This window comes from Ranitomeya imitator, chromosome 3 (genome assembly GCF_032444005.1).
Source record: "Ranitomeya imitator isolate aRanImi1 chromosome 3, aRanImi1.pri, whole genome shotgun sequence".
Classification (NCBI taxonomy): domain Eukaryota; kingdom Metazoa; phylum Chordata; class Amphibia; order Anura; family Dendrobatidae; genus Ranitomeya; species Ranitomeya imitator.
In genome coordinates, this window is record NC_091284.1 from 408,428,348 (window position 1) to 408,451,329 (window position 22,982).

The 22,982-nt window shown below is 47.7% G+C and overlaps 2 protein-coding genes across 2 annotated transcripts in view; one reads left to right on the plus strand and one right to left on the minus strand.

Annotated features, from left to right (window-relative positions):
- Positions 1–16,930, minus strand: part of AKIRIN1 (akirin 1) — a 29,615-nt gene extending 12,685 nt beyond the window's left edge. The window contains exon 1 of the mRNA XM_069757121.1: positions 16,397–16,930. Coding sequence (XP_069613222.1) covers positions 16,397–16,598 — 202 coding nt within the window. The 5' untranslated portion in view covers positions 16,599–16,930. The remainder of the gene's footprint in view (positions 1–16,396) is intronic.
- A 4,263-nt stretch (positions 16,931–21,193) lies between these two features.
- On the plus strand, positions 21,194–22,425 carry LOC138672126 (uncharacterized). Its single transcript, XM_069760163.1, has 2 exons — positions 21,194–21,312; positions 21,417–22,425. Exons 1-2 carry the CDS (start codon positions 21,197–21,199, stop codon positions 22,297–22,299), a joined length of 999 nt encoding a protein of 332 aa, XP_069616264.1. The 5' UTR covers positions 21,194–21,196; the 3' UTR covers positions 22,300–22,425.
- Positions 22,426–22,982: the final 557 nt, after the last annotated feature.

Here is a 22,982-nt window from a genome sequence, read left to right on the forward strand (position 1 = left end):
GACTAGACACCTTTTTACATCTAGTGTGTGGAATTTCTTTTCCTTCTTATTTCTAGGGTCTGGACAGAAGGAAGGAAGGATTATTTCCTGAGACCTATGGAATGTGGACGCAACTTTTGGTACATAGGCAGGGTCTGTTTTTAGTATAACCTTATCGTCCAGGATTTGTGTAAAGGGAGGGTTTGCAGACAGGGATTGGAGGTCACTTATCCTACGGGCCGATGTCAGGGCTATTAGGATTCTTTCACTTAAAAACGGCCCTCCTAAGGGGTACTGTTTCTATAGGCTGAAACAGGGATTCTGTTAAAGCTGACAAGACTAAGTTCAAATCCCAGGTTGGTAATCTACATATAGTTACAGGTTTAGACCTTGCAGCTGCTCTGACAAACCATATTACCCAAGGGTTGGCCGCTATGTTTTCACAGTATAATGCTCCTAGAGCTGCTATCTGTACCTTTAAAAGGTACTTAATGAAAGGCCTAGGTCTAACCCCTTTTATAGAAATTCTAATATTTCAGCAACTGGGACCCCGTCTTGCAACCTTACCCCGGAGGACAAAATTTTTTTTCCAGGTTTTGCCATATATTTTTGTGGTCACAGGTTTTCTATTTTTCATTAGTGTAGAGACTAGTTTGTCAGAAAACCCTCTTTCCTTCAATAGTGACCTCTCAAAATCCACGCTGTCAGGTGGAGGATTCTCTGACTGAGACAGGAGGTCCGGAAGAACCCAGGGATCGGAGATCGATAGCATCCTCAGCCATGAGAACCAGGCTCTTTTGGGCCAGAAGGGGGCTATTAGGATGAGTCTGGATCTGTCCTGCCTGATTTTCCGCAGGACTGCTGGAATGAGGATAGTGGGAGGAAATGCATATGCAAGAGTTTGTGTCCAGTGAATTGTGAACGCATCTACAGCCCGAGGGCTCCCCCTGGAATCTAGAGAGCAGAAAGTTTCCACTTTTCTGTTGTGCATATTGGCAAAGAGGTCTATTACAGGGATTCCCCACAGATCTGTAATTTTGTTGAAGATGCCCTGATTTAGAGACCATTCCCCTTGTTTTAGTTGGGTACGACTCAGTAAGTCCGCTTTCTGGTTCTCTACACCTTTTGTAGGTAGGGCCGATAGGGATAGAAAGTGATTTTGTACTATACTGAAAATTTCGGAGGTGGTTTTCATTAGTGTTTGAGACCTGGTCCCCCCCCTGGTGGTTCAAGTAGGCTACTACTACTCTGTTGTCCGAAAATACTCAGACATGATGCCCTTGTAGCTGGTCTAGGAAGAATAGTAATGCATGATTTACGGCACTCGGGTCTTTTTGATTTGAGGAACACCCGAGTTCCTGACTTGTCCATATCCCCTGAGCGACTCTGTTGTCCAGATGAGCCCCCCACCCTGTGGGACTTGCGTCTGTGGTAACTATCTGAGACATCTCTATCACCCAGGGAATCCCTTTTGACAGGTTGCTGGGATTTAACCACCAAGCTAGGGAATGAAAAGTAGGCAAACAGGGTTATGCGACCCTCTAACCGCCCCCTCAGTAGTTTCTGGTTCCTTAAAATGTCCCACTGGAGAGGTCTTGTGTGGAGCTGTGCCCACTGAACTGCTGGAAGGCAAGCAGAGAGGGACCCCAGTAATGACATCGCCTTTCTTAGAGTCATGGTAGGGTTTGCACGCGCTTCTGACACTAGATGTATTATCTTTTGTTTTTTCTGGACTGGAAGGTGACTAACTTGAGAACTTGAGTCCAAGGTGAGACCCAAAAATTCCTGAACCCTGGTTGGTTCTAGTTTTGACTTTTGGAGGTTCACCAGCCAGCCTAATTTTTTTAAAGTGTCTATCACAAACCAGGGATTCAAGCTTGAGGAGGCTAATTTGCATATTCCAGGTGCCTTCTGGGAAAAGCGAAGAGTCTCCCTAAGCTAGAAGATCGTTGGGTACAGCCGGGACCAGCTGCTTGGAAAGAATCACCAAACCAGGGATTCAAGCTTGCGGAGGCTAATTTGCATATTCCAGGTGCCTTCTGGGAAAAGCGAAGAGTCTCCCTAAGCTAGAAGATCGTTGGGTACAGCCGGGACCAGCTGCTTGGAAAGAATCACCAAACCAGGGATTCAAGCTTGAGGAGGCTAATTTGCATATTCCAGGTGCCTTCTGGGAAAAGCGAAGAGTCTCCCTAAGCTAGAAGATCGTTGGGTACAGCCGGGACCAGCTGCTTGGAAAGAATCACCAAACCAGGGATTCAAGCTTGAGGAGGCTAATTTGCATATTCCAGGTGCCTTCTGGGAAAAGCAAAGAGTCTCCTTAAGCTAGAAGATCGTTGGGTACAGCTGGGACCAGCTGCTTGGAAAGAATCACCAAACCAGGGATTCAAGCTTGAGGAGGCTAATTTGCATATTCCAGGTGCCTTCTTGGAAAAGCGAAGAGTCTCCCTAAGCTAGAAGATCGTTGGGTACAGCCGGGACCAGCTGCTTGGAAAGAATCACCAAACCAGGGATTCAAGCTTGAGGAGGCTAATTTGCATATTCCAGGTGCCTTCTTGGAAAAGCGAAGAGTCTCCCTAAGCTAGAAGATCGTTGGGTACAGCCGGGACCAGCTGCTTGGAAAGAATCACCAAACCAGGGATTCAAGCTTGAGGAGGCTAATTTGCATATTCCAGGTGCCTTCTGGGAAAATTTTTGCCTGTAGGACATTATTGCAAGAGAGCTTGGCTGAGTAGATTACACAAGAAGGAAAACACACAGCAAGTCAGCAGGATCTAGGAGCAACATGGCAGATGTGACAACCTACATGGTGAGCTGCAGCATGTGCTACATGTTCACAGATCGACCAGAAGAAGAATTAAATTTCACCTGTCAGAAGTGTAGACTAGTGGCCCTTTTAGAAGAAAAGGTGCGGGGTCTGGAAGAAAGAATAGCAACTTTGAAACTCAAAGAGAATGAAGACTTTCTAGACAGAACAGAAGCATCTCTACTGGTCACAGAAGGTGAAAAAAAGTGTCAGAGAACCTCCAAAAGCAGATGAGTGGAAGCATGTGACCAAAAGAAGCAAGAAGACCATGGAGAAATCACCAACCACACAACTGAAGAACCGATATCAAATCTTTGTAGAGGATGAAGATGGCACACCTAAGGATGAAGCAATACCAGCAAGCAAAAAAGAAAAGGGCACACAGCAACAAGTGACAGCAAAAAGTACAGCCAAGAAGCAACGAAGAGTGGTGGTGGTGGGAGACTCACTACTGAGAGGCACAGAAGCAGCCATCTGCAGACCGGACATAACTGCAAGAGAAGTATGCTGCCTTCCAGGTGCGATGATCAAGGATGTGACCGATAGGATACCAAAGCTCTTCAACTCCAAGGACGTCCACCCATTTCTTCTGATACATGTTGGCACCAATGAAACGGCAAGGAAGGACCTACCGACAATCTGCAAAGACTTTGAAGAGTTGGGGAAGAAAGTAAAAGGAACTGGATGCACAGGTAGTTTTTTCTTCTATCCTTCCAGTAGACGGGCATGGCACCAGGAGATGGAACAGGATCCTTGATGCAAACAACTGGCTAAGACGATGGTGCAGACAACAAGGATTCGGATTCCTGGACCACGGTGTGAATTACTTGTACGATGGACTCCTCGCCAGAGACGGACTACACCTCAACAAACCTGGGAAACACACATTCGCCAGAAGACTCGCTACACTCATCAGGAGGGCGTTAAACTAGAAGAAGAGGGGACGGGAAGAAAAACATTAGACTTGAACAAAGAAGATCCAGGAAAACATACTCAGAAGGGAGGTAAGAACATTTCTAAAACAATCCACAGCGAGGAGATTGGAACAAAACAAAATCCTCTAAACTGCATGCTCGCAAACGCCAGAAGCCTGACAAACAAGATGGAAGAACTAGAAGCAGAAATATCTACAGGTAACTTTGACATAGTGGGAATAACCGAGACATGGTTAGATGAAAGCTATGACTGGGCAGTTAACTTACAGGGTTACAGTCTGTTTAGAAAGGATCGTAAAAATCGGAGAGGAGGAGGGGTTTGTCTCTATGTAAAGTCTTGTCTAAAGTCCACTTTAAGGGAGGATATTAGCGAAGGAAATGAGGATGTCGAGTCCATATGGGTCGAAATTCATGGAGGGAAAAATGGTAACAAAATTCTCATTGGGGTCTGTTACAAACCCCCAAATATAACAGAAACCATGGAAAGTCTACTTCTAAAGCAGATAGATGAAGCTGCAACCCATAATGAGGTCCTGGTTATGGGGGACTTTAACTACCCGGATATTAACTGGGAAACAGAAACCTGTGAAACCCATAAAGGCAACAGGTTTCTGCTAATAACCAAGAAAAATTATCTTTCACAATTGGTGCAGAATCCAACCAGAGGAGCAGCACTTTTAGACCTAATACTATCTAATAGACCTGACAGAATAACAAATCTGCAGGTGGTCGGGCATCTAGGAAATAGCGACCACAATATTGTACAGTTTCACCTGTCTTTCACTAGGGGGACTTGTCAGGGAGTCACAAAAACACAACTTTAGGAAGGCAAAGTTTGACCAGCTTAGAGATGCCCTTAATCTGGTAGACTGGGACAATATCCTCAGAAATAAGAATACAGATAATAAATGGGAAATGTTTAAGAACATCCTAAATAGGCAGTGTAAGCGGTTTATACCTTGTGGGAATAAAAGGACTAGAAATAGGAAAAACCCAATGTGGCTAAACAAAGAAGTAAGACAGGCAATTAACAGTAAAAAGAAAGCATTTGCACTACTAAAGCAGGATGGCACCATTGAAGCTCTAAAAAACTATAGGGAGAAAAATACTTTATCTAAAAAACTAATTAAAGCTGCCAAAAAGGAAACAGAGAAGCACATTGCTAAGGAGAGTAAAACTAATCCCAAACTGTTCTTCAACTATATCAATAGTAAAAGAATAAAAACTGAAAATGTAGGCCCCTTAAAAAATAGTGAGGAAAGAATGGTTGTAGATGACGAGGAAAAAGCCAACATATTAAGCACCTTCTTCTCCACGGTATTCACGGTGGAAAATGAAATGCTAGGTGAAATCCCAAGAAACAATGAAAACCCTATATTAAGGGTCACCAATCTAACCCAAGAAGAGGTGCGAAACCGGCTAAATAAGATTAAAATAGATAAATCTCCGGGTCCGGATGGCATACACCCACGAGTACTAAGAGAACTAAGTAATGTAATAGATAAACCATTATTTCTTATTTTTAGGGACTCTATAGCGACAGGGTCTGTTCCGCAGGATTGGCGCATAGCAAATGTGGTGCCAATATTCAAAAAGGGCTCTAAAAGTGAACCTGGAAATTATAGGCCAGTAAGTCTAACCTCTATTGTTGGTAAAATATTTGAAGGGTTTCTGAGGGATGTTATTCTGGATTATCTCAATGAGAATAACTGTTTCAGCATGGGTTTATGAGAAATCGCTCCTGTCAAACCAATCTAATCAGTTTTTATGAAGAGGTAAGCTATAGGCTGGACCACGGTGAGTCATTGGACGTGGTATATCTCGATTTTTCCAAAGCGTTTGATACCGTGCCGCACAAGAGGTTGGTACACAAAATGAGAATGCTTGGTCTGGGGGAAATTGTGTGTAAATGGGTTAGTAACTGGCTTAGTGATAGAAAGCAGAGGGTGGTTATAAATGGTATAGTCTCTAACTGGGTCGCTGTGACCAGTGGGGTACCGCAGGGGTCAGTATTGGGACCTGTTCTCTTCAACATATTCATTAATGATCTGGTAGAAGGTTTACACAGTAAAATATCGATATTTGCAGATGATACAAAACTATGTAAAGCAGTTAATACAAGAGAAGATAGTATTCTGCTACAGATGGATCTGGATAAGTTGGAAACTTGGGCTGAAAGGTGGCAGATGAGGTTTAACAATGATAAATGTAAGGTTATACACATGGGAAGAAGGAATCAATGTCACCATTACACACTGAATGGGAAACCACTGGGTAAATCTGACAGGGAGAAGGACTTGGGGATCCTAGTTAATGATAAACTTACCTGGAGCAGCCAGTGACAGGCAGCAGCTGCCAAGGCAAACAGGATCATGGGGTGCATTAAAAGAGGTCTGGATACACATGATGAGAGCATTATACTGCCTCTGTACAAATCCCTAGTTAGACCGCACATGGAGTACTGTGTCCAGTTTTGGGCACCGGTGCTCAGGAAGGATATAATGGAACTAGAGAGAGTACAAAGGAGGGCAACAAAATTAATAAAGGGGATGGGAGAACTACAATACCCAGATAGATTAGCGAAATTAGGATTATTTAGTCTAGAAAAAAGACGACTGAGGGGCGATCTAATAACCATCTATAAGTATATAAGGGGACAATACAAATATCTCGCTGAGGATCTGTTTATACCAAGGAAGGTGACGGGCACAAGGGGGCATTCTTTGCGTCTGGAGGAGAGAAGGTTTTTCCACCAACATAGAAGAGGATTCTTTACTGTTAGGGCAGTGAGAATCTGGAATTGCTTGCCTGAGGAGGTGGTGATGGCGAACTCAGTCGAGGGGTTCAAGAGAGGCCTGGATGTCTTCCTGGAGCAGAACAATATTGTATCATACAATTAGGTTCTGTAGAAGGACGTAGATCTGGGGATTTATTATGATGGAATATAGGCTGAACTGGATGGACAAATGTCTTTTTTCGGCCTAACTATGTTACTATGTTACTATCGCATTCCTGACGGCAGAGTTCGGCCAATTTGCTCACAATCAGAAAGTAGTCTATTATTAAATATGGAATAATCAAGACGTCTTCCTCTCTCAGATGTGCCATCATTTCCGCTATCAGCTTGGTGAAAATGCGGGGTGCAATCGATATGCCAAAGGGAAGAGCTCTGTATTGGTACTGCCTTATCTGTAATTTTATGACTACTGCCAGTCTGAGGAATTTTTGAGAGTTCTTGTGGATGTAGGCGTGATAATACGCGTTGCTGAGATCTAGAACTATCATAAAACAGTTAGGAAACATTTTTTATTGTTGACTTTAATTGACTCCATTTTGAATCCCTGGTTCTTTACATAAGTATTCAACTTCCGTAAGTTTATTATAGTCCGGTTTGGGAACCAGGAATAATGGAGAATAAAATCCCTTCCCTCTCTCCAGACGGGGGACTTCCTGGATGACAGTTTTGTGTATCAGTTTTAAGATTTCTAGTTCTAGGGCTTCTTGCTGTTGAGGAGACGACCTCAGCGGTGTTACCACAGTTTTGGTTTGTTTGTTTGTTTTTGTTTTTTTTGGGGGGGATAAAAATTCTATTCGAAGCCCTGCTCCTATTAAATTTAATATTCAAGGGCTGGTCGAAATTTTCTCCCAGGCCAGGAGGAATTGAGACAATCTCCCTCCCACCCTGGGGGAGACGTCACTTGGGGGGAGGGGGGAGGGGGAAACGTCACTTCCTATCCCGTGGGGAATTACCGAAAAGGAACCCCCTGTCCTTTCTTTTCCCGTCATCCCATCGGTTTTGTTCCCTTGGTGGTCTTCTCCTGAAAAACTTCCTATTCCGAAAGGGCCGCTTATTAAACGTTGGGGCCAGGATGGGAAACCCTTTTTTGTCACCTTTTTGCAGGATATCGTCCAGAGTCTCTCCAAAAAGAAACTTGCCCTTACATGGGATTGAACAAAGTTTTTGCTTAGTTTGTAAATCCCCTGGCCAGCTCTTTAGCCATAAGGTTCTACGCGCTATATTCGAAAGAGCTGCAGATTTAGACGCTAATTTAAATTGAGTCGGCCGATGAATCTGCCAAAAATGCCACAGCTCCTCTAAAATTTTATTTCTCGGCACCCCATCCCTAAGCTGTTTCCAAGTTATCAACCCAGATCATTAAGGAGCGCGACTAGCAAGCAGCTGCTATGGCTGGTCTTAAGCATCCTCCTGCCGACTCCCAGGTCCCTTTAAGAAAAGTATCTGCTCTTTTATCAAGAGGATCTTTCAGGGTTCCCATATCCTCAAATGGTAATGCGAACTTTTTTGAGGCCTTAGCTACCGCAACGTCGAGTTTGGGGGTTTTATCCCACGAGACAGAAGCCTCCTCTTCAAAGGGGTATTTCCTTTTAATAGAGGGAACCGATGCATTTTTCCTTTCAGGTTTTTCCCACTCCTTTTTAATGAACGTTTGTATGTTTTCATTAAGGGGGAACACTTTATGTTTTTTTTGGCATAGCCCTCCAAACAGGATATCCTGTACAGTTTTATCAGGACGAGGGTCCAACACCCCCATTGTTGATCTAACTGCTTTTACGAGGCCGTCGACCTCATCTAGGGGGAAGCAATGATGCCCTCCACTCATTATCCGAAGAGGAGAAGGAGGAGTCCTGTGTATCTGGGTTTTTACTCTCAGAGCTGGAAGAGTCAGAATTCCTATAAGGAATAGGTTGTTTCCTACTAGGTTTCTTTTCACCTTTAAGGGAGTTAAACACAGTCTCGACCTCTGATTTAATTACGGACCGTAACTCAGAGGCGAAGTTTGGGGTCTCCTCACAGAGGACTCGTTCTATATAGGAGTCACATAGCTTCTTATCCCAAGATTGTGGTAGAGCTTTCCTGCATAAAAGGGGCAAGTTCTGTGTTTTGTCTTCCCCGCTTTCTTCCTTGCCCAAGATAAATGGAGAAGGGAACCCCAATTATAAAAAAAAAAAAGTGAGCTTTCACGAAGATCACTCACCAATCTGACGCAGCCACAGGTACCGGTTCTGGAGGAGGGGCAGGATCCTGAGGTGTGATCCGTGGGCGGTAGCTGGTTTACCATGCTAGAATTTTTGCTATGCTGCATGGAATGGCTACCAGACCGAGAACTCCGGTTGTCAGCAGAAGTTCATTTCTTCTGTGCGTCCGACTTCGGCCGCTGATGATGGCGCTGCTGCTGATCGCCGTCTTCCATGGTACTACCTTGGGACGGCATGCAGCAAGGAGCTTCCATGTGCACCTTCTTTTAAAAGACTGGCGCTTATTACCGGCCCCTCCCCCTGAGGCTGCATTATTGAGGAAGCGTCTGTTTTTTTCCCCCCCGCAACTCTACTGCGCATCCGCGCGGTCAGGGACCCGGAAATGAAGAATTCCGGTTCAGGGGCAGCGCCATCTTGGTGCACTCAGTCACTGCGCCGCCCCCGAACCGGAAGTTCTCTTACCACTTCCGGTGCGGCGCCATCTTGGAAGAACAGGCGTCCTGTGCGCGGCAGAATGCTGGAGCCCCCAACTCCTATCCGGAGTGGCGGCTGCGCTCCCCCCCGCTCACATCGGTCGTAGCGGCTTCGGACACCGCACCAGCCGTGGCAGGGGCCTCCCCGCTGCCAGAACTCGGACTGGCCGGCTCCGGATTCCTCGGTGATTTCCAGGTTCCGGTCTTCTTAGCAGGTACCGTCCTAGAAGGTTCCCCGTCAGGGACAGGAAACCAAACTGATGCAGGGGAGAGGTACCGCCCTTTTATCCCATAGATTTCCTGTCCCTGAAGGGCGGATCCCCTCTCTCTGGTAGTGGTGTCATGGGCAACTGAGAAAAAAAGCATTTCCATCAAAATTTGTATGGTCTTAAATGGAAAAACAGAAGTAATTGGGTAGAAAGGAAAAATGAGCAATTGTAAGTATACAATGCTTTATAATATCATGATTACAAAATATTAAGATAATAACTGATGGGAGTATTTCTTTAACCCCTTTCTGCTATTGGACGAAATAGTACGCCTGAGGACAGAATCCTGCATCAAAGCCAGAACATGTCAGCTGTTTTGCACAGCCGACATGTGCCCGCAATAGCGGCGTGTGGAATAGCGATCCACTCGCCTTTATTAACTAGTTAAATGCCACTGTCAAACGCTGACAGCAGCACTTAAGTGCTTCCGGTCAGAAACGTATGCACCAGTGACCCTCGTCACGTAGTCGGGGGTCATTGGTGCGTTGGCATAACAACCAGAGGTCTCCTGAAGACCTCTATGGTTGTTGATGCCAGATTGCTGCGAGTGCCACCCTGTAGTCGGCGCTCATAGCAATGCAGTAAATATGCTACATAGGAGCGTTCTGAGCATCGCCCCTATGTAGCAGAGCTGATTAGGCCATGCCAGCTTCTAGCCTCCCATGGAGGCTATTGAAGCATGGCAAGAGTAAAAACAATTTAAAAAAATAAAAAAATAAAAAAATATGAAAGTTCAAATCACCTCTTTTGTCTCCTTCAAAACAAAACAATAAAAAAAATGAAACCTACACGTTTGGTATCGCCGAGTTCAGAATCGCCTGATCAATAAAAAGGATTAACCTGATCGCTAAACGGCGTAGCGAGAAAAAAAATCCAAACACCAGAATTACTTTTTTTGTTGCCGCGACATTACATTAAAATGCAATAACGGGCGATCAAAGGAACATATCTGCACCAAAATGGTATAATTAAAAATGTCAACTCGGCACACAAAAAATAAGCCCTCACCCAGCCCCAGATCACGAAAAATGGAGATGCTACGGGTCTCGGAAAATTGCACACATTTTTTTTTAGCAAAGTTTGGAATTATTTTCCACCACTTACATAATAAATAAAATGTTTGGTGTCTATGAATTCATAATGACCTGGAGAATCATAATGGCAGGTCAGTTTTAGCAGTCAGTGAACCTAGCAAAAAAGCCAAACAAAAAACAACTGTGGGATTGGACTTTTTTTGCAATTTCACCGCACTTGGAATTTTTTTTCCCGTTTTCTAGTACACTACATGCTAAAACCAATGGTGTTGTTCAAAAGTACAACTAGTCACGCAAAAAAACAAGCCTTCACATGGCCATATTGACGGAAAAATTAAGAAAAAAAAAAAAAAAGTTATGGCTCTTGGAAGGAGGGGAGCGAAAAAAACTTCACGGCTTAAGTCAAGTTATGTAGACATGTCTGCCGTGAGCTTCTAAACAACATGAAAAAGTCTAGCACTCAACTTGAGCATTAAATAAATAGTTGATTTATTTGTAGCACTTGCTACAAATAAATCAACTATTTAATGCTTAAGTTGAGTGCTAGACTTTTTCATGTTGGACGGTTTGGGAACCTAGTCTCAGCACCACTCTGTAGCTGTCCACAGGGTGTTTGTATTCACATGCCATGAGCTTCTGACACATAAGCCAAATGTTCCCTAAAGTGTCCAGTGATCCTCTGTTGGGGTGGAATTTTTTTTGTAGTTGTGTAGGAAAGCACTGCAGCCTAAGCAGCAATAAAGTGGGTCACCAAAAAAAAAAAAAACTATACTGAATGACACTTTTTTGAAACTGTAAGCAGTGGACAACATATGCCAGTGTGTGTGAGACCCTATATGTTGCCGACATACTTCTGAGGACATGTATACAGAGGATAACCAATGCACTAATGTTAAAGGGAACCTGTTACCAGGATTGTGCACAGTAATTACACACAGTGACAGGTCGGCACCATTAGGCTAAGTGTACACGTTGCGGAATTGCCGTGGAAATTTCCGCGGCAATTCCGCAACTCCTGCAGCGGGTGTATTGCATGCGTATTCCAGCTAAACACTAGCGTTTAGCAAGTGTAATTAGCTTGCAGAATACTAGCGTTTTCCAAGCGATCTGTAGCATCGCTTGGAAAACTGATTGACAGGTTGGTCACGCTTGTCAAACATAGTGTTTGACAAGTGTGACCAACTTTTTACTAGTGATGCTGCCTAAGCAGCATCAATAGTAGAAAGGTAGAATGTTAAAAATTTTAAAAAATAGTTCTCACCTTCCGACGTCACCCGATCTCCTCAGCGGTGCACACGGCGGCTGGGATGCTGCTTGCAAAGGACCTGGGTTGACGTCATGGTCACACAACCGTGACATCATCGCAGGTCCTTCGCACACAGCATCCCAGCCGCCGCGTGCACCGCTGAGAGGCGGGAGGACTCCAGGGGCCATCGGAAGGCGAGAATATCACGATTTTTAATTTTAATTCTTATTTTTTTTTTTTTACAATTATATGGTGCCTAGTCCGTAGAGGAGAGTCACCTCTGCTCCACCCTGGGTACCATCCGCATAGCCAGATGCGGAAAGTAAGCGGATCAATGCATTCCCATCCCTGCGATTCTGCACAAAGAACGAACATGCTGCGTTTTTTTCTGGAATGCGTTTCCGCTCAGGAAAAAAACGCAACATGTGCATACAAAATGCGGATGGCATTTTTTTTTTTTTTTTTTTAAATAGGATGCTTAATGTGAGCATTTTTTTCGCATTTTTATTGCGAAAAACACGCGAAAAATCCAGAACGTGTGCACACAGGTTTATACTGATTACAATGATACCTGGTGATGAAATCCGTCTTGTGGTTGTTTAATCTTTTATTTGTAGTTTTCAGTCAACGATATGCCCGTGCTGCGGGGCGACCTGTGGGGGTGTTCATGTTGGGCTCTGCTTAGATATTCATAATGAACACTGCTAACAGGTCACTGATCCCTCACTGACCTGCCCCCTAGTTAACATAATGAATATTATTTTAACAGCCCTTTTAGCAGGCAGGTGCCAGAGCTGCAGCATGAACGCATGTAAAATGTGCATTTAATTATTTTATTTGTTGGTATGAGTTCAGAAAAATAAAATATTCAGTCCCAATATGGCGTCATTCGCCCCTGCGCGGCATTATCTATTGGAGATCCAATAGATGCTACTGCACAGGCAGCGCCATCTTGGTGGAGATTTTTTTTTTAAATATTTTTTCATTTCTCTACCAAGATGGCATCGGTGGCTCCTGCGCATGCGCAGTGGCATCTATAAGATTGCCGATAGATACTACTACGCAGGCGGCATCATTTTTTAAACAGAATTTTTTTTTCCAGAATTTATTTAGCAAATAAAATAATTAAATGCACATTATACATGCAGTCATGCTGCAGCACAGGCACCTGCCTGCTAAAGGTGATGTTTTTCTTCTTCAGTATATAGAATATTCAGTATGTAAACTAGGGGGCAGGTCAGGGAGGGATCAGTGACCTGTCAGAAGCCATAGACATGACTATCTATGAAGACCCTCCCCCCCCCCCCCCCCCCCACATCACGGGCATATCATTAACTCAAAACTGAAAATACACAAAAAAAAAACCACAAGACGGATTTCACCAACCAAGCTATCAGTGTAATCAGTATAACGGTGCTGACCTGACACTGTGTAGGTGACTGTACAAAATACTGCTGACAGGTTCCCTTTAGTGTAAATGTATATACAAAGAGTGGATACATTATTGAAAGGTGCCATCGTACCCTGGCACAGATGATGGGCTAAGTACACAGGGGCAGCATGCACGCAGCCTAAAACTAGCCATAAATGAAGAGGCTATGCGAATAGCTATTCCTTCCAATCCCCCTACACACAGGAACGCTCTCCCTGGCTGAATGTTCCCCTGTTTATGAGAGCCACTGCCAGAGGATTCTTACCACACTGCTACAAAACAGAAAAAAAAATAGGATATTGAATTCCAAAGCCCCAATGTTTGTGTCCTGGAACAATCTATGGTGGTGGGGGAGGATAACAGGACAGCAGTGGGCCCCCAAACCCATTAACGTATCTAATGTTTATGGGGGCCTTAAAGGGGTTAGCCGCTACTGGAGTCCAATCAAACTAACCCATCGTTCCCGCAGACGCACCAGGTGATGGCGGCTGATACCACTGTGTCATGTGCAGGTTTCAGCTGCTTGTAAGATTTGGTCAGTGCAGTCTGCACAGGACAGGTGGCACCACCGTTTTGAACAGCGGGGCCAACATCACAGGAACGGGGCCACTGCGAGCATTATATACTGGTTTTATTTTATAAAAGGACAGAACTAGATGAGGCTGGACTCGCCCAGTAGTGGACAGCCCCTCCAAGCCCAAACCAGCAATCTGCGCTAAAGGTACCGTCACATTAAGCGACGCTGCAGCGATCTAGACAACGATCCGGATCGCTGCAGCGTCGCTGTTTGGTCGCTGGAGAGCTGTCACACAGACAGCTCTCCAGCGACCAACGATCCCGAAGTCCCCGAGTAACCAGGGTAAACATCGGGTTACTAAGCGCAGGGCCGCGCTTAGTAACCCAATGTTTACCCTGGTTACCGTTGTAAATGTAAAAAAAAACAAACACTACATACTTACATTCCGGTGTGTGGTCACGTCCCTCGCCTTCAGCTTCCCGCACTGACTGAGCGCCGGCCGTAAAACACAGCAGTGACGTCACCGCTGTGCTTTGCGGCCGGCCGGCGCTCACAGTCAGTGCGGGAAGCTGAAGGCGAGGGACGTGACCACACACCGGAATGTAAGTATGTAGTGTTTTTTTTTTTTTTTTTTTTACATTTACAACGGTAACCAGGGTAAACATTGGGTTACCAAGCGCGGCCCTGCGCTTAGTAACCCGATGTTTACCCTGGTTACCAGTGAAGACATCGCTGAATCGGCGTCACATGCCGATTCAGCGATGTCAGCGGGAGATCCAGCGACAAAATAAAGTCCTGGACTTTCCCCAGCGACCAACGATCTCCCAGCAGGGGCCTGATCGTTGGTCGCTGTCACGCATAACGATTTCGTTAACGATATCGTTGCTACGTCACAAAAAGCAACGATATCGTTATGTGTGACGGTACCTTTACTATTTGGCAATTTCAGATTTGCAAAACCCAAACCAAACATCCCAACCCTGTCCCATCAGCTGCCACCAGGGATATGCAGTGCTACCCCACCAGTGACCCCTGCTGGCCCCTACAGGCACCCGCCGCCACAAATAACCCTGTCCCATCAGCTGACACCAGAGATATGCAGTGCTACCCCTCACGCCCCCGGTTACCCCTGCTGGCCCCTACAGGCAGCCACAAATAACCCTGTCCCATCAGCTGCCACCTGGGATATGCAGTGCTACCCCTCACGCCCCCGGTTACCCCACCAGTGACCCCTGCTGGCCCCTACAGGCAGCCACAAATATCCCTGTCCCATCAGCTGCCACCTGGGATATGCAGTGCTACCCCTCACGCCCCCGGTTACCCCACCAGTGACCCCTGCTGCCCCCTACAGGCAGCCACAAATAACCCTGTCCCATCAGCTGCCACCTGGGATATGCAGTGCTGCCCCTCACGCCCACGGTTACCCCGCCAGTGACCCCTGCTGCCCCCTACAGGCAGCCACAAATAACCCTGTCCCACCAGCTGCCACCTGGGATATGCAGTGCTGCCCCTCACGCCCCCGGTTACCCCGCCAGTGACCCCTGCTGCCCCCTACAGGCTGCCACAAATAACCCTGTCCCACCAGCTGCCACCTGGGATATGCAGTGCTGCCCCTCACGCCCACGGTTACCCCGCCAGTGACCCCTGCTGCCCCCTACAGGCAGCCACAAATAACCCTGTCCCACCAGCTGCCACCTGGGATATGCAGTGCTGCCCCTCACGCCCACGGTTACCCCGCCAGTGACCCCTGCTGCCCCCTACAGGCAGCCACAAATAACCCTGTCCCATCAGCTGCCACCTGGGATATGCAGTGCTACCCCTCACGCCCCCGGTTACCCCACCAGTGACCCCTGCTGCCCCCTACAGGCAGCCACAAATAACCCTGTCCCATCAGCTGCCACCTGGGATATGCAGTGCTGCCCCTCACGCCCACGGTTACTCCGCCAGTGACCCCTGCTGCCCCCTACAGGCAGCCACAAATAACCCTGTCCCACCAGCTGCCACCTGGGATATGCAGTGCTACCCCTCACGCCCACGGTTACCCCGCCAGTGACCCCTGCTGCCCCCTACAGGCAGCCACAAATAACCCTGTCCCACCAGCTGCCACCTGGGATATGCAGTGCTGCCCCTCACGCCCACGGTTACCCCGCCAGTGACCCCTGCTGCCCCCTACAGGCAGCCACAAATAACCCTGTCCCACCAGCTGCCACCTGGGATATGCAGTGCTGCCCCTCACGCCCACGGTTACCCCGCCAGTGACCCCTGCTGCCCCCTACAGGCAGCCACAAATAACCCTGTCCCACCAGCTGCCACCTGGGATATGCAGTGCTGCCCCTCACGCCCACGGTTACCCCGCCAGTGACCCCTGCTGCCCCCTACAGGCTGCCACAAATAACCCTGTCCCACCAGCTGCCACCTGGGATATGCAGTGCTGCCCCTCACGCCCCCGGTTACCCCGCCAGTGACCCCTGCTGCCCCCTACAGGCAGCCACAAATAACCCTGTCCCATCAGCTGCCACCTGGGATATGCAGTGCTGCCCCTCACGCCCCCGGTTACCCCTGCTGCCCCCTACAGGCAGCCGCCGCCACAAACAATGGATTGCGAATCCGTCCAGGCCTGGGGTCTGCGGGCAGCTATGGCCAGCCTCCATGTTGGCTCCCCACCCCCAGACAATCCTGCACACAATAAGCACACAGCCATGCCACCTACCCGGGGTGAGCCGGCGGTCTCCTCCCAGCGGGGGCAGTGGGGACGGCTGGCCCGCCTGACTCTCCTGCCGGAGGCCGCATCTCTGAGGGGAAGGGGTGGCCGGAGATCCGGGGAGCGGGGTGCACCGACGCCGCTTGGGAGACTGTGGGCTCAGCAAGGCCTCAAACTCCATCGAGCGTTTTAGCGTCGCTCCGCAAGCCATGTTCTCCTCTTCGTAGAAATCCGCCGAGTCCGGTGTATGGCCGCTGAGGGGGTAGACCAGGCGCAGAAGCTGGAGACCGCACACTGCTGCTTCCTCTCGGCTAACTTCACACCACAGCAATGGCCGCAAATGGCGACTCCTCCCGGCAACCGGCCAACTGCCTCGATTGTGACGTCACGAGAAGGACCACACCACTGCACGTGGGGAAGGGCGGCAGAAAGCTCTTCCCTCGTCTTCACACAGCGCAGGAGGCTTCGGGCAACGTACCTGGCTACCAGCTGTGTATTGGGGTATGGAGTCTCGTTGTGGCTTTGGCCTGAGGCCTCAGTATAATATCCCCCCCCCCTTTGCACACGTAATGGAACGCTCCAATACAAATGTGAACACTTCAGAGGCAGAGGTCAGAAGCTGGGTGGCTTCACACAGGGGAGGTGGAGCGCCTCTGTCCGGGCACCGGGAGGGGTGGGCGGCTAAGCACTCAGGTCTGAGGCAAGAAGGCTGCTGTGCTTAGTCCCAACGTTAGGGGTGTTTCACCTTCAATTATCCCCTGTTGTGTCACATGGCGGAAGGTGAGACCGGTGGGCTTATTATCCCCTGTCCTATGGACATGGCGGAAGGTGAGACTGGTGGGCTTATTATCCCCTGTCCTATGGACATGGCGGAAGGTGAGACTGGTGGGCTTATTATCCCCTGTCCTATGGACATGGCGGAAGGTGAGACCGGTGGGCTTATTATCCCCTGTCCTATGGACATGGCGGAAGGTGAGACTGGTGGGCTTATTATCCCCTGTCCTATGGACATGGCGGAAGGTGAGACTGGTGGGCTTATTATCCCCTGTCCTATGGACATGGCGGAAGGTGAGACTGGTGGGCTTATTATCCCCTGTCCTATGGACATGGCGGAAGGTGAGACCGGTGGGCTTATTATCCCCTGTCCTATGGACATGGCGGAAGGTGAGACCGGTGGGCTTATTATCCCCTGTCCTATGGACATGGCGGAAGGTGAGACTGGTGGGCTTATTATCCCCTGTCCTATGGACATGGCGGAAGGTGAGACAGGTGGGCCTATTATCTCCTGTCCTATGGACATGGTGGAAGGTGAGACCAGTGGGCTTATTATCCCCTGTCCTATGGACATGGCGGAAGGTGAGACCGGTGGCCTTATTATCCCCTGTCCTATGGACATGGCGGAAGGCGAGACAGGTGGGCTTATTATCCCCTGTCCTATGGACATGGCGGAAGGTGAGACTGGTGGGCTTATTATCCCCTGTCCTATGGACATGGCGGAAGGTGAGACTGGTGGGCTTATTATCCCCTGTCCTATGGACATGGCGGAAGGCGAGACAGGTGGGGTTATTATCCCCTGTCCTATGGACATGGCGGAAGGTGAGACAGGTGGGGTTATTAGCCCCTGTCCTATGGACATGGCGGAAGGCGAGACAGGTGGGGTTATTATCCCCTGTCCTATGGACATGGCGGAAGGTGAGACTGGTGGGCTTATTGTCCCCTGCCTATGGACATGGCGGAAGGTGAGACAGGTGGGCCTATTATCTCCTGTCCTATGGACATGGTGGAAGGTGAGACCAGTGGGCTTATTATCCCCTGCCTATGGACATGGCGGAAGGTGAGACCGGTGGGCCTATTATCTCCTGCCTATGGACGTGACAGGGCTTTGGCAACTTGATAGGCCAGAAGCTGAGGCTATCTGTCCATGGAGGTGGTCTGGATCCTTTCATAAGGTTATGTTTAAAAACAAAAAGGAATTTCATGTTTTTCCATCCTTCCTATACAAAAGCCAGAAACACATGAAAAACGCCATGAACATGCTGTTTTTTTTTTTTTGTTTGTTTTTAAAAGGCCAGCAAGGCAAACTGTGGCAGATTTACTAATCCTGTACAATAGTTCAGAGCGTAAACTAAGGCTACATTTACACTTGCGGTGTTTATTGCGGGCCGTATCTCCGCAATTTTCACGGCCTGCCGCAATAACGGACCCCAAAAAACTTGTGGATTGCCGTTTTTCGGGTTCCCAATACTATAGCAAAAGTATTGGGGAAAAAATGGCAGTTAGCAAAACCGGAAGTCACTGTGCACCGCAAAAACAACCTTTTGTTGTTTTTGCGGCCCAATTGATTTACAATGGGGGGCCGTGTCCGTAAGGCTAGGTTCACATTGCGTTAACAGCAGCCCATTCAACACATGCGTTAACAGCAGGGCTGTGGAGTCGGAGTTAGTTTTGGTTGGAGTCGGTAGAAATGTACCGACTCCGACTCCAGCTTTAAAAAAAATGTATTAATGTTTCATAATTGAACTTTCGCATGAATTTTATAAATGTTACTCAAATATATATGTTCTATCAAACTATGAACAGCAGTGATAAGCAGTTCTGCTGGAGATAGACATTTCTTACTTCTTGTGTGTCACTGTTCTCCACCGCCCTTATCTAATCTTATACTTGGTTAAAGGGAACCTGTCACCCCGTTTTTTGAGATTGAGCTATAAATACTGTTAAATAGGGCCTGCGCTGTGTGTTCCTATAGTGTATGTAGTGTACCCCGATGCAAACTCGGCTTTGGGAAAATGGCCGCCGCGATCTCTAATGCGCACGCGCGGCATCCCGCGGCCATTTTCCTGAAGCCCCGTGCAGCAGAGCACTCGATCTGCGCACGCGCGGCCCCAGGAAGATGGCCGCCCCCACCGATGAAAGGGATTACAGCGCAGATCGCGCGCTGTGTCTTCACCACTACGCCACCAACGTAAAGCTGAGGAAGAACCAGCGATGTCACCACGCCCTCCCGACCTGACCAGCCTGATTGACAGGCGAAAACGGCGACTTTGGTAAGTTATTTCTCAGCATACATGGGGAATCGAGGTACACTACATACACTATAGGAACACACAGCGCAGGCCCTATTTAACAGTATTTATAGCTCAATCTCAAAAAACGGGGGTGACAGGTTCCCTTTAACCTCATGCTGCCCCAACCCCCTACTTACAATGTATGAAACTGAAAGTGAAAATGTGTTGCAAATTCTTAGTAGTAAAGCTCCTCTAGACTAGATGTTTGGTGTGCATCTTCCAAGCATCTCACAGCTGCTACTCAGAAGAGGAAGACTGTAAAGGTACCGTCACACTAAGGCCTCTTTCACACTTCAGTTGTGTGGCGTCAGTTAGGTCCGACATCGTGACGGATCCGTCAAATTTGGTGCAAAAACGGTTCTAACGGATCCGTTTTTTTGACGGATCAGCTGCCTTGATCCGTTAAAAAAACGGATCCGTTAGAACCGTTGCTACCGTTTTTACATCCGTTGTAACCGTTTTTTGACGGATCCGTTTTTTAAAAGGGGAGGATTTCAATGTGATTGGCTACTGGAAACTACTGGAAAACTATATATAGCGTGTATTTACACCACATCTTTGAAAGGTTGTAGAGAAAGTGGCAGAAATGGAAGGAGTCCTGGCGAACATTGCAAAGATCTATGCGGATTTTACTTTTGAGGCAAATCAGTTGGCAGTCAGCGTTCGAGAGAGGGAGGAAGAAAGACTGCGCATCCTAAAGGATGAGAAGGCGGAAGAGAAGGCTGTGGATCCATCCCATCACAGCACAACGTATGACCCGTGGTGTTTATTCCACGCTTTACATCGAACTAAGGGAAAACCCTCAGAAGTTCTTCAATTACCGTATTTTCCGCTTTGTAAGACGCACTTTATTTCCCCCAAATTTGGGGGGGAAATGTGGGTGCGTCTAACAAAGCGGATATACCGCTTACCATTACAGGCTGGGAGGAGGGGGTGTCCGCCGCCGCTACCGCCTGCCGCCGCTGTCGTCCGCCGCCACTGCCGGGGTTGTCCGCTGCTGCCCCGGGTGATGCTGAAGGCTCCGGTGCTGCGGGGGGCTCTGGCGACATTTTGTGAAAGACCAGAGCCCCCCGGCAGTTCTTCCATGCGTTCCAGTATGACTAATTCCGGGAAAATGGCCGCCGGAATCTCGGGAGATGAGATTTCAGCGCTGAGATCTCATCTCTCGAGATTCCGGCGGCCATTTTCCCGGAGTTAGTTCCAGTATGACTGACTCCGGGAAAATGGCCGCCGGAATCTCGGGAGATGAGATTTCAGCGCTGAGATCTCATCTCTCGAGATTCCGGCGGCCATTTTCCCGGAATTAGTCATACTGGAACGCATGGAAGAACTGCCGGGGGGCTCTGGTCTTTCACAAAATGTCGCCAGAGCCCCCCGCAGCACCGGAGACAGCCCTACAGCACAGGAGCCCCCTGCAGACCCCTCATCCCAGCCTGCAGCAAAGGAGCCCCCTGCAGACCCCTCATCCCAGGCTGCAGCACAGGAGCCCCCCTGCAGCACAGGAGCCCCCTGCAGACCCCCTCATCCCAGCCTGCAGCAATGCTCCACTCCTGCCTCCGGCAACGAGCCTGGGACCCTGATCCACCACAACCACAACCCCTGGTAAGTAATAAGACGCATGGATTATAAGACGCCCCACCAATTTATTAAAAAATAGTTTTTTCCTATTTTTCTCCTCAAAATTTGGGGTGCGTCTTATAATCCGGAGCGTCTTACAAAGCGAAAAATACGGTATGTGAGGATGAGAGCTGAAAATTTCGAATTTTTATTGGGCTATGTGGAAGACTGTATACGGAGACGAGACACCCAGATGCGATTCTCCATATCACCAGCAGAGCGTCTCATGGTGACTATTCGGTAAGTAATTTTTTTTTTAAATGATTCTCATTCATCATACTTTTAACTGTAATGTTGTTTTTTGAATTTTTTTATTAATTATTGTCTTTTCGTTTTGTTAACAGATTTCTTGCAACTGGAGAGTCGTTCTCATCCCTCCATTTTCAATTTCGGCTTGGGATATCCACCATCTCGGGGATCATCAGAGATACCTGCCGGGCATTGTGGGAGTGCCTACAAGCGGAATACATCCCAGAGCCATCACAGGAGAGGTGGCTGGAGATTGCCCAAAATTTTCATCAAATTTGCCAGTTTCCAAATTGTGTTGGAGCAGTTGATGGAAAGCACATACGGATCGTCAAACCTTCAGGCTCTGGATCACAGTTTTATAACTATAAGAAGTACTTCTCTATTGTGTTAATGGCCATAGCCGATGCACAATGCAAGTTCATCGCTGTTGATATCGGTGCGTATGGACGCGCAAATGATTCACAAATCTTTAAAAATTCACCAATGGGGCGCCGTTTATATGGAGAGACATTTGAGTTTCCGCCCCCTAGACCTCTCCCTGGAACCACTGGTCCACTATTACCATTTGTTTGCGTTGGAGATGATGCGTTCCAGCTTTCCCCACATTTGCTGAAACCCTTTGGAAGTAGTGGACTGACCCAGAGGAAGAAAATTTACAATTACCGCTTAACCAGAGCACGAAGAGTAGTGGAATGTGCTTTTGGCATCTTAACTGCCAAATGGAGAGTCCTGCTAACTGCAATTAAACTGCAGACTGAAACTGTCGATGATGTGGTGAAAGCGTGCGTTGTCCTGCACAATTTTGTTTTATCAAAAGAACAAGTTTCCCTGGAGGATAATGTGTCAGAAAGCACCTTACGGGATTACCAAAACCCCACTTTTCGCAGTCCAGTAGCAGTCTCCAGAATGCGGGACAGTTTTGCAGACTACTTCATGTCTCCTGCAGGATCAGTTGACTGGCAGTATGAAATGGTGTAAAAAAAATTTTCTTTTTACACTTGTAAAAATACCATTTTTTGTTTGCTTACAAAATCTTTGTACTTTAATGCAGCATTGTATGTTTTGCAACGGTACCCTTTAAACACTGTTTGTTACTAATGCCATAACCTTGGTGATTTAAAAACTTTTTTTTAAAAAAGAGAAAGACAATAAAATTGTTTTTAAACCAAAAAACTGTTTATTTATTTACAGATTCTCATAGTTTGGGGTGGAGATAGTAGTGGAGGGGCTGACAGGGTGGACCACGTCGAGAGTGGGGGACAGGACATCACGGGGAGGAACAGAAGTAGAATGGGTGGTGAAAACATGAGGTTGTGTAGAGAGTTGAGGTGCAGATGTGGTGTGTGTGAGGTATGAAGGTGTTGGTGGGATTGGGAACGGAGAAGTTAAAGGGGAAGAATGGAAAGGGGACGGTAAAAACTGTGAAAGACTAAGGGGGAAGGAACAAATGACGAAGGAGTAGAATGGACGGACAGGAGGAGGACGGACGGGAGGATAGACGGTGGCTTGAGAGGGGAAAGGTGTTGAAACATGAAGGGTAGGTGGAGGGGCATGGGACATCGCCTGCGCTAGAGCAGTGTGGCAGCCTTGCATCACATGCATCTGCAGGTCAGGAGTTAGATTTTCCATGTGCCTGAGGACCAACTGAAAAAACAGTGCCT